This window comes from Chrysemys picta, chromosome 1, assembly GCF_011386835.1.
Source record: "Chrysemys picta bellii isolate R12L10 chromosome 1, ASM1138683v2, whole genome shotgun sequence".
Taxonomy (NCBI): Eukaryota; Metazoa; Chordata; order Testudines; family Emydidae; genus Chrysemys; species Chrysemys picta.
Window position 1 is genome coordinate 244,614,034 of NC_088791.1, and position 11,823 is coordinate 244,625,856.

Consider the following 11,823-nt stretch of genomic DNA (forward strand, 5'->3'; position numbering starts at 1 on the left):
ACTTGTGAAAGGTGGCAAACTGGATGGATAATTGACCAAACTCTGTGACAACTTATTCCCCATGCAACCCCATGGACCTGATTGGGCTTTCATGTGCTGTAAGGGTAGAATTTGATCCAATCTTTGTAGATTTAAAAAAAGAAAAAATGCAGGGAAGCAGTTCTCCTTAGCTGTTATCAAAGCAGATAAAGTTATCAAGCTGAACGTATCACAAGTTCTAAAGGTGCTGTACAAAACGTGTAACACTGGAGAGTTACTGAGGTATTAAAGAGAAAGTAGAAGGACATGTGATAGCAACTAATTTTTCTTTGTCAACCTGAACACTGTACATTATCAGCAATGTTTATACAGGACAACATTTTGCCATGAGGTGGTTTCAGTGATATTGGGTGTAATCTGTTTGACCTTCAGGGAAGAAAAGTATAAAAAGCAGAGTATTCTTCTTGACCAGCTGTTTGGGCATCAGTTGAATTTCTTGGTTTCTTGTGTTCTTTGGGTTTCAGGGGGTTGTCTGTGTGTTTGGGATTTTTTATTTTATTATTTTTTTGTTGTTGTTGAGAAAATGGCAGCTTTAAATGAAAAGAAGACCTGCAGCCAACGGATGGAAAATTTCAACCGTTTCGTCTGGAATCCAGATACAAGGCAGTTAATGGGAAGAACCTTGATTAATTGGGGTATGTGGTCACATAGGTCTACAAAAACAAGAATCTTTTCTTCTTTCTAGTGCTGTTAGAAAGCTGCATGACTTTTGTTTTTTTGTTTGTCCCTCATTAATTTGCTAGGATGAGATGATGAATGTTGCATGGTCATAGAGATCGCTTGTTTTTGTGGCATGCTTGTGAGTCACCCCAGGGATTGATGCGATATTTTGTTAAAGCACAAGTTCATTTCCTGAAATGTTTCTGAGTGTGAAGTTATTGAATGAAGAGATTTGGAATCTCTTAATTGTTTCACTTATTCAAGGATTTTTTTTGCCATAACTAAAATTCCCGAACCACCATTAGGATGAAATGTATCACTTTAAGCATGACTTAAAACAAGACAATGAAAGAATCACTTGGAAAAATGGAGTAAGCACAGAGAAGAGCAACCAAAATGATTAAGGTGCTGGCAGGGTTGATATATATGGAAAGATTAAAATAACTAAGGTCTTCAATGCTGCTCCCACCAAAGTCAATGGCAAAATCCCCTTTGACTTCCATATCTAATGTACATGATTCCATGATTTGTGAAACTGAGAAATAATTATTAAAATAAACTATGGCAAGTTAGTGTTTTTCAGAATTTCTACCAAAGCCAGACTGCAAACAGCTGAGCTGTCTTTAGCCAGGACTTTTAACATTTCTGACCAATTTAGAGACACCGTATCAAAGGCAATGAGACGATGGATAAATATTAACAATTGGCTATATAACCAGATAGGCCATTTTAATAAAGAAAAACTGATCCAAGTATTTTCCTCAAGTATGAGAATAGTTTTAAACCATTCTGGTTCAAATTATTGTGAAGGATGCAAAGTAAGATAATCATTAATTATTAATACCTATGTGTTATAGTTATGACACGATTCTGACAGCAGGATTAACTAGAGGGGGCCTGACCTTGCAATTTTTATGTACTCAAAACTCCTTTTAACTTTAATTGGTTGTTTTGGATGCTCAGGACTACAGGAACTGGACCTAATATCTAAATGTCAGGATAACACAGGAAACAGGATCTGTTTTTTTCTCTTCAGGCCCATCTGGGAAGCAAGTGAAGATAAAATTCAGATCCAAATATCTGGAAATACAGTTTGCCTTTCCAAAATGATTTTTCTGATTTCATTTCTGTTTAGTAAATCTGCTGTTTTATCCCAGCACACTGATGCACATTTCAGCTTAACCCATCCATCCATAAACAACCCTGCCTTTGCAACAACAATATGTCTCATGGTCTACATTCAAAGAAGGAATGCTCTGATTGATTTTAAAAAGGTTTCTTGTCCCACAGATACTAATGGCAGTTGCAGGTTACTCTCTCCCTTCTCTGCTCCTTTCCTGAGATAACCGATTTGCCTGTAAGATGTTTTTCTGAGCTGAAATTTGATATAATGGATCTTAACAGCAATTTGTAAATTTAAAAGAAAATCTACTTAAAATTAACCTTTCCTAATGTTGGTGAGTGCAAGGGTTATATGATAAAAATTAGTGGGGATTTTTTAAAACTTATTCCATGGGGATTGTTGTATTAATTATTTATGTAGAACTAACAGTGTGCTAGGTATTTTACAGACATGTATGAAGAAACAGAGCCTGGTTCTAATCTCACACAATTGTAAATCAGGTGGCAGTGAGAAGGGATTTACCAGAGAAGGATTCAATGATAAAGTGTGAAATAAGTGTAAATGGGATCTGTGACCAAATCATATTTTTAGCAGACTGGTGTTGTCAGTGAAATTCATCAGGACTGTTTTATATCCTTCATATGGAATGAGCAGATAAGTATGGTGAACATGCAAAAATAGTCATGCCAAGAAGCAGCACAGATTTTTTTCAATTTATAATCTGTGCTGATCACCAGTTACGTAAAAAAACCAAAACTTGTGTGTAATGGGTAGCCTTCAGCCCCTTCTTTCAAGCTATCCAAATTTACCTATGAGCTGAAAGAAACTATTAGTCAATAAATAATATCCAGTGGTATGTTACTCCACACCTTCACTATGTTCCTTATAAAATGGAACAAATTTATAACATTTTCCAGAAGAAACATATCCAGAAATAAAGTTTTTTTAAATTAACAGATAAGACTCAAAACACCAAATTTAGTGCACAATTCTGGAAGATGCTGAGTACCTTCAACTCCCACTGAAGTCAAGTTCAAACAAAGATTCTGTCCATTGGATTACTTTGCCCCTCCATTTTTCTACTCCTTTCAAGCTTTTTAGTCATGACAGCATCTACTAAAAACAAAAACATAGCAGGGAGGGACTTACTCGCAATATTCACTTTAACCTGATATTGTTAATCATACATTTTCCCTACAGTGTGGATCAGTCTGTACTACGTTGCTTTCTACATAGTGATGACTGGGCTGTTTTCACTTGCCATATATTCCTTAATGAGGACAATCAGTCCATATACACCGGACTATCAAGATCGATTAAAATCACCAGGTATAGTCACAAATACTGTCCATTTCATACCATATGGCTAATGTATCAAAATCACTCTAGTTTTTCACAATACGAGTTCCTATGTAGAGGAGTGGTCAGGGTGCTGAGGACACAAAGCAGGGGCACAGGATCAGGGTCCTGACATTTTCTGGCTCTCAGGCGATCTCATGGGTTTGTGAGCAGGCCCTGTCACCTATTTAAACCTGCCCTCTCACCAAATAAATCAGGGGAAATTTCAAGAGGAACTTCAGGGAAATTTCCTCCCTTTCTATGGGTTTTCCCACAGAAGAGTTGTAAATGGGCCCTTATTTCCTAAACAAGACAGGACTAAGCTCTCCATTCCTTGACAGCAGCACCTTCAAGTCTCTTCAGACACTGTACACTCAGAGAAGAAAAAAAAAAGACAGTAGTAATGTGAGATTTATAGAAACAGAACCATGGAAGTGAAGTGATATAGAAAGGGAGAGAACAAAGAAGATGAAAGAAAAATGCCAAAAAGAAATAAATAAGGCATAAAGTAAAAATAACGTGGACAAAGAAACATGGAGTTAGCAATAAAGATTAAGACTTGAAAATATGAACAGATAGGAGAGGGGACAGTAAAAAATTTGTTAAGCCAATCACTAGACAAATTATGTAGGTATAGAACTGCTCCTAATTAGGATTTTTAAACTGGGGAAGGGAAAACAACACTTAAGTTTACTGGCAAAATAATTACTGTCAAACATTAAATTTGCATGTTGGAAAGTCATTTCACAGAGAAATATACTTTGGCTTTTAGAATTGATACAATAATTATACCCACTACTTTTAACAAATGCTGGGGGAAATATAGTATAAATGAAATAGGACATCAGTCGCACTTGCATTTTAGGGCATTCTGAAAATAAGGGAGACATACTTGAATCATAGAGAAAAGAAAGCATTTCACAAGTAGCATAGATTTTTGCATACACCCTCTGAAGATTTCCTATCATTCCTGTGCAGGATGATTAAATCACTTCCAACAGTGACTAGGGGGCTCAGTGGAGTTCCACTGATAGCTTTCATTTCAGTGTCACATCTGCAATTAGTTTAAATAAATTGATTAATACCTGAAACACTTCTCTTTTCTTCATTTTTTCTTTTTTAAACAAAGGGGTGACATTACGTCCGGATGTCTATGGTGAAGGAGGATTAGAAATTTATTACAACGTCTCTGACAAAAACTCCTGGGAGAAATATGTAACAACTCTTCACAAATTTCTTTCGGGTATGAAAAGAAATAAGATTTATTTCAATATAAACATAACATTATAGAAGGACAGATCACTGCTCCCTAGTAAACAGAGAGTTGAGTTTTTGCACTTAAAGTAGAGATGCAGTCCTCTTTGCTTTGTAAGGAAAATACAGCATATCTTCCCACAACTACAGTGGAGTATAAAATAGTACATTTTTTCAGCATAGAATAAATTTTCTGAAAATTTACAAGTAAATCTGTTAATGAGCTTACGAGTCAAATTAATGTAAAATGGGTGATGCAAGAAATGCAGCACCACGATAGACCTATTCGCCACCCCCCCCCCCCCAAATGATCTTAATATTGTGACACCATGAGGAGGAAAAAAGAAAAAAAGTTTAATCTCATATGTGACCACAAACACATATGCCTTAATTGTAATCATGTGGTTATTGCCTGGTGTCACTACAGGTCATACTTAAAGTTGTTTCGGTGCCCTAATACCTTAAGATATGTTGGGATTTATTTTAAGTTAAACCCTAGCTTTAAATTTCCTGAATTTCTAATGATTGTTTTGAGGATAATTTTAACATCCCCATAATGGATTTTATTCTAGATTATTGATTTGTACTGTCAACCTTCACTCCATTTTAACATAGTTTTTGTCTGTGAATTAGAGAGTACAATTTGCCCTTGTTAATACTATTTGATTCTATTCTCTCTAGAAATACAACTAGGTCTCCCACAAAAAAAAAACTGGAGTATAGTATTAAAAATTACCATCTGTGAGGGAAATAGTTCAGTGCCACAAACCAGGATATGGAGGAATTAATTTTTTTTGTTTGTTTTACACTGATATAGCATATAATACAACTGCACAACATGCCAACATCAACTGCACAAGTGAGAAATACTTCTTTCAAAAATCATTCCTTGGTCCAAACAAAACAAAACTCTCCTGCAAGTTCACATCAGATATGCTTGAAAACTGCTCTGGCCTGGCAAATTCCACTTTTGGATTTCCAGAAGGAAAACCATGTTTAATTATAAAAATGAACAGAGTAAGTACCAATCCTAAAGTACCGAAAAAGAAAGACTGATGTGTTAACTAATGTTTGATAGAAGAATAATCAGAATAATTTTCCATGCTAGGGGTTTCTACATCACCCATTGCTGTTCACTAACTCAATTTTGCATTAGAAATTCAGGTATTGTCTTTTTCCTGGACAATCCTATGGATTACTGGAGAATTAGTAAAATTATGACATCATAAGTGCCAAGTAAATGAAACCTGAGCAACATAGGGGAAACTAATGTTTGCAAGAGCTAGCTGTGGAAGGAAAGCTTGTGTACTTTTTTCAGGTGAAGAATAGACTCCTTTAAAAAAAACTGCCACTTTCTCCAGTAAAGCCTTGTTTAGAGGGCTTACCAGCTCAAGCTTCAGCAGAGAGGAAGCCGAGGTCCTGCCTCATACTGCCCAGTGGTGCTTACTTCCTTCTGTCTTTGCTACTGGTGATGGGGATCCTGCCAGTGTGCACCTGAGAAGGATGTGCCTGTTTACTCAACCCAAGCCAGTGCTGATATGTCAGGTCATGGAGGGCAGCAAAACTTTTAAAAACTTTAATTTTACTAATGCATTAAGTAATTTCTTCTTGTTGAACACTAGTCTCCAAACGAATGTATGCAATTAAATTAGTTAGCCTCACTAAGGAAAAAAAAAAAGAAGCCAGGAAGCGATGGTGTTCCACATTGCAAATATGATACTTTGTGATAAGGTGTTTTTTATTATTGCATACAATAAAAATGATCTAAGCTTCACAATTCTTACCACGATCTAGAAAAAGGCAACCAAAGCAATATGCAAATCTAAATACATCATTTTTGCCAATGCTTTTATATTACAAATAATTCTGAAGTGACTAATGTGAACATTTATTATGTTTCAGATTATCAATTTTCTCCCTGGCAATGGCACTGCACCAAGGGTGAGCTGTACAGCTCAAGTAAGTACGGAGTGCTCACATTTCAAAGGTTCCAAGCACTGCAGCTATCATTGATTTCAACAGGATTTATGGATGCTCTTGCACCTTTGAAAATAATTTCCCTAAGCAAACACGTTTCAATTTACAATTCACTGTAATGTCCAATTGTTCCTTCAGTAGAAGTATTCTTACCTGCATATACTTTTCAGATCCAGGAAACTAAGAAAATGGAAAGTTAATTTCTTTATTCTAACTCATTTGAAAACATAGTTCAGATATTGCTAACCAAATCAGACATTATCCTAACCAAACATACTTGTCATAATAAGTTTGAATGTTATCAGTTCTCCGCCACTACCACCTTACCTCCACAGTTTATTACTCATCTATAATTTACTATGGGCAATCAGTTAGTATACAAGACTTCAAGCAAAGAAAAAGGTTTGTTTAGTTATAATTTTGAGGGGGGGGGATCCCTTTTCTCATGTTATATTTATACTGGCTTCATTTGTTTGCTTGGTTTTTTGTTTGTTTCTTTGTTTTTTTAAACTGGTGCAAATTACCTGGTAAATTACTTGGGCAAGTCACACCAGCACCAGCGCTGGTTAACACTGATGCAGTGTGCCTCTACTCTAGGTTTGCACCAGTAGTTACATTGCTGCAAATTTCTCTAACCTTCAGTGATACAGGGCTTGATCCACAACAGATTGATGACAATGAGCTTTGGGTCAGGCTTTAAGGAAAAATGTATAAAAATAAAATGTGTCCAGAACAGAAAAAAAAAGTTATTTACAAAATTGGCATTCAGCTATCTGCGTAGTTAATTGCTTCACATAAAGGGTGGGAACTATGTATTTTGTAATACAGAATATACAACATGCTGAAAAAAGAAGAACAGGAGTACTTGTGGCACCTTAGAGACTAACAAATTTATTAGAGCATAAGCTTTCGTGGAGCTTATACTCTAATAAATTTGTTAGTCTCTAAGGTGCCACAAGTACTCCTGTTCTTCTTTTTGCGGATACAGACTAACACGGCTGTTACTCTGAAACCGGTCAACATGCTGAAAGAATCTTTCCAATCTATTGGCCATGTCTCCCTCAGATATCACACAGCAGCATTTCCCAGACTTTTGAAAGCTGAGGCTCCCTTCAGGAAAATGAAACCAATCACATACCCCTTTTAACCCTATTATGTGGTGTTTAAGGTCTTCCCATATTTTAGAATTTTAAATAAATGAAATTAAATTGGGTTTTAAAAATGTGCTAGTAATTATTTTTATCCTTTAGACCAGGGATCGGCAACCTTTGGCACGTGGCCTATGAGGAAAATCCGCTGTCGGGCTGGGACAGTTTGTTTACCTGCAGCGTCTGCAGGTTCGGCCGATTGCAGATCCCATTGGCCACAGTTCACCATTCCAGGCCAATGGGGGCCGCGGGAAGCGGTGTGGGCCAACGGATGTGCTGGCTGCCGCTTCCCGTAGCCCCCATTGGCCTGGAACGGCGAACCGCAGCCACTGGGAGCTGCGATCGGCCGAATCTGCGGACGCTGCAGGTAAACAAATCGTCCCGGCCCGCCAGCAGATTTCCCTGACAGGCCACGTGCAAAAGGTTGCCAATCCCTACTTTAGGCTAAGAAATTACTTATTTTCAATACTGGATATCAAAGATGTTTATAATATGATATTCCTCTCCTTTCTTCCATACTTTGAATACCAGCAAACTAATTAAACTAAGTATCCTGAGTATCTGAAATAGTTGACCTTTAAAGTATCATCAGTGGTATCTGAAATAAACAGAGGAGTTCACAACTCGGAGCAATTGTTTCAGGCTCTCTGAAAACTCAGGCAGATATCCTGGAATTGGTTAGCTCTTGTCACTCTTTGAAGGTTTCTCTTGACAACCATAACAGCTAGAGATTAATTTTTTTCAAAAGAAAGCTGAGACTGTAGAATTCATTTCAGTGGGACAAAGTTAGACATGTTCTCAAGTGCTGCGCTGATAAAGTATGGATTGCTGAACTGGGGTCTGTGCATATTATTTAGGTTTTAATAGCTATAAAATACTTAGAATCATTCAGTCACCAAAATGTAGGGCTAACGGGACCTTGAGAGGTCATCTAGTCCAGCTCCCAGCCCTGAGGCAGGACCAAGTATATCTAGACCATCCCTGACAGCTGTTTATCTAACGTTCTTAAAAGCCTCCATTAATGGGGATTCTACAACCTCCCTTGAAGCCTATCCCAGTACTTAATTATCCTTACAGTTAGAAAGTTTTTTCTAATTTCTTCGTTGCTGCAGATTAAGCTCATCACTTCTTGTCCTACCTTCAGATCACGGTCTTCTTTATAACAGCCCTTGACATATTTGAAGACTGTTATCAGTTCCCCCCTCATCCTTCTTTGCTCACAGCTAAACATGCCTAGGTTTTTTTTTAACCTTTCAGGTCAGGTTTGCTAAATCTTTTATCATTTTTGTTGTTCTCCTCTCAGCTCTCTAATTTGCCCATGTCTTTTCTAACGGGTGGGGCCCAGAACTGGACACAGTACTCCAGCTGATGTCTCACCAGTACTGAATAGACAATTCTGTTAATACATTCCAGAATGATACTAGCCTTTTTTGCAATGTCACCGCATTGTTGGCTCATATTCAGTGTATGGTTCACTATAGCTCCCAGATCCTTTTTAGCCATACTATTGTTTAGTCAGTTATTTCCCATTTGTATTTGTGCATTTGATTTTTCTTTCTTAAAGTGTAGTACTTAGTACTTGTCTTTATTGAATTTCATGTTATTGAAAATTGAGTGCTGGTTTATAGTTCGAGTGCTAACAAATCTGATTTCTTACCTTCAAAAATAGCATGAGGACTTCAGCCCACTTGAACTACAATATTACCCAGTCAATGGCACCTTTAACCTTCACTACTTCCCTTACTATGGAAAGAAAGCACAGGTATATGTTTCTGAACTCAAATTTGTGGTTTTGTTCCCCTATGTTTTTATCAGATCAGCAGTTTGAAACATCTCTGTGAAATTATGTGAATTTGATCAAAATTTAATGCACAATTTATATTTCTAAATTGATAGTTCAAGCTTTCAAAAGAAGGTTAAAAAAAATCTCTCTTTCATCCCAGCCCACCTACAGTAATCCTTTGGTAGCAGTGAAATTTCTCAACATTACAAGGAATACAGAAGTTACCGTTGTGTGCAGAGTCATTGGAGCCGGAATTACCTCAGATAACCCTCATGATCCATATGAAGGAAAAGTGGAGTTCAAAATGAGAATACAAGATTAGGTATTACTGGTACAAACGAAGACATTTCAGAAAAGTGGGTGTGGTATGAAAAGTGACTTAAATGTCACCACATTATTTTATATTTATTTTTTTCCATGATTCCCAAATAAAATTTGCTCAGATTTCAGTTTAACAAAAGACATTTTGTAAATACCAGTACTAAAATATCCAGCCATCTAAAAATCAAGATATAATTTACAATATATGAAGCAAGGTAGTAATTTTTCTTGATGTATACACAGAATTTGCTTTTCCATGGCTACTGTATGTTGGTGCTTTAGCACAAATACTATTATGAAATGGCTTTCCTCTAAATTGAGCATATATGATTCATGAGAAGCATGGACAAAGTACCAAGATGTCGATTTTAGTCACTTGTCTGGAAACTACTAATAATTATTCTTTACTAGGCCATTGTAGAAGCAATTCAATTGCTGCAAAAAACGCATTAATACCCTGATGTTTTGAAATACTAGCTTGCAATGTAATTTTATTACACATTAGTTTTATCCACTTATATACTATCAAAAAGTATATTCAAATCTAACTGTATCATGCATTAACACATTATATTCTGAACTGTTTAGTGAGTCGTATTATTTGTTTTATGATACAAATCAATGACTGTAAAAGAAGTGACTTGAAAATTAGCCTGTGTAGCTTATAGCAGTATTTAGTATTACACCTTTTACAACTGCTGTATGTGTACCATTTAATAAAAACTCATCAATGAAACTGTAGCATCTAACTACATCTATCAGAGTTGGGGTAAAAGCACAAGTGAGCAAAGAATATATTACTTCTGTAAACTAGTTACAACCATAGAGTTTTGGCTAGCTAGAATGATTCTGAAAAATTAAGCATGTTTGACAATGTTAAAAGTAATTCATGTACAGAATTATTTACAAATATTAAAAATCAAACTCTAACAACTGATATGAAAAATAGTAAGATTTCTAAAAGGTACAGTACAATATGCTTTAAAAACTATTTGGGGTAAAATCCAGGATATTTTAAATAGATAAGAGGCACTTTGGAGAGTAGTCGATTCCAAAAATATATTTTTGAATCCCCAACTTAATTGAATTGGACATTCCAGAAACCGTGAAAACATAATGGCACAGCAAAAGCCAGACAAATAGCCTGTCACTTGGAATGACCAGCCTACTGAAGAATCTTGGGGGTGAAGACTCCTTTCCCTCCATAGCCACCAAGAGACTTTCAGTGCGCCTCATTAAACTCAAATTAAGGAGTATTTGGAAAACTCTGCATTTCAGGGAGAAGAAATAAAATTTGTTCTTACCTATGATTTTCCTCCCCTGGACCTTTAATGTCTCAATATTAACAGTGAGCTTTTGCCTCTCTTCTAGGTGATTGGATGTAGACCAACCTTTTGTTCTGGCTGTGGCATTGGACTGCCTCCCCTGCACCTTTCCCAAAATAACATCCAAAGCTACAATATACTGAACCTTCTTGTTAGCCAAAATACTTACTCATGCTCTAAAGTAAACTAATACTATCAGTAAACAGGGCGTTCAGCCATTAGCAACAAGCATACAAATCTTCCTCTGTCTTGCAAGAGGACTCTGAGTGGCTGTATCTAGTACAGCCCAAGCTGCTACAACCTTTACAGTTGAACCAGGCAATGCTTCATCACAAATCCATACTCTCCTGGGAAAACTGCAGTTCATTGTTGCTATAGTTTGGATGCTTGTTTTGCCCCTAAGAATAATACAATTAACAAGTTTCCCAAGGACTCGGTAGATGCAAATTCACATTCCCAGATTTGTAGTAAGGACCACTAGGATCACAGAATCATAGGACTGGAAGGGAGAGGTCATCAAGGTCAGTCCCCTGCAATCATGTATTGGTCTCACCAATACTGGGTACAAAAGTAAAATAATTTCCCTACTATTACTCCTCACTACTCCCTTTTACACATCTAAACCATACAAATCAGCCTTTTTTGCCACCATGTTACACTGGGAACTCACATTGAATTGGATTATTTGTTCCTAGATGTATAACTTGGCATGTGGCTGTATTAAAATGCATTTTTTTTAAATGGACCCATTTTACCAAGCAATCCTGATCATTCTGATGCCTGCTCTGTCCTCATCTATATTTACCGTACCACCAATCTGTCTTCCACAAATTTCGTTAGCAATGATTTTGTATT

At 36.6% G+C, this 11,823-nt stretch overlaps 1 protein-coding gene across 1 annotated transcript; it reads left to right on the forward strand.

The window, feature by feature from the left end:
- The first annotated feature begins 314 nt into the window (after positions 1 to 314).
- Positions 315 to 10,379, forward strand: ATP4B (ATPase H+/K+ transporting subunit beta). The gene is made up of 7 exons (XM_005309884.3): positions 315 to 674; positions 3,023 to 3,151; positions 4,290 to 4,403; positions 5,232 to 5,431; positions 6,317 to 6,373; positions 9,209 to 9,301; positions 9,483 to 10,379. Exons 1-7 carry the CDS (start codon positions 563 to 565, stop codon positions 9,642 to 9,644), a joined length of 867 nt encoding a protein of 288 aa, XP_005309941.1. The 5' UTR covers positions 315 to 562; the 3' UTR covers positions 9,645 to 10,379.
- The last annotated feature ends 1,444 nt before the right edge of the window (positions 10,380 to 11,823 follow it).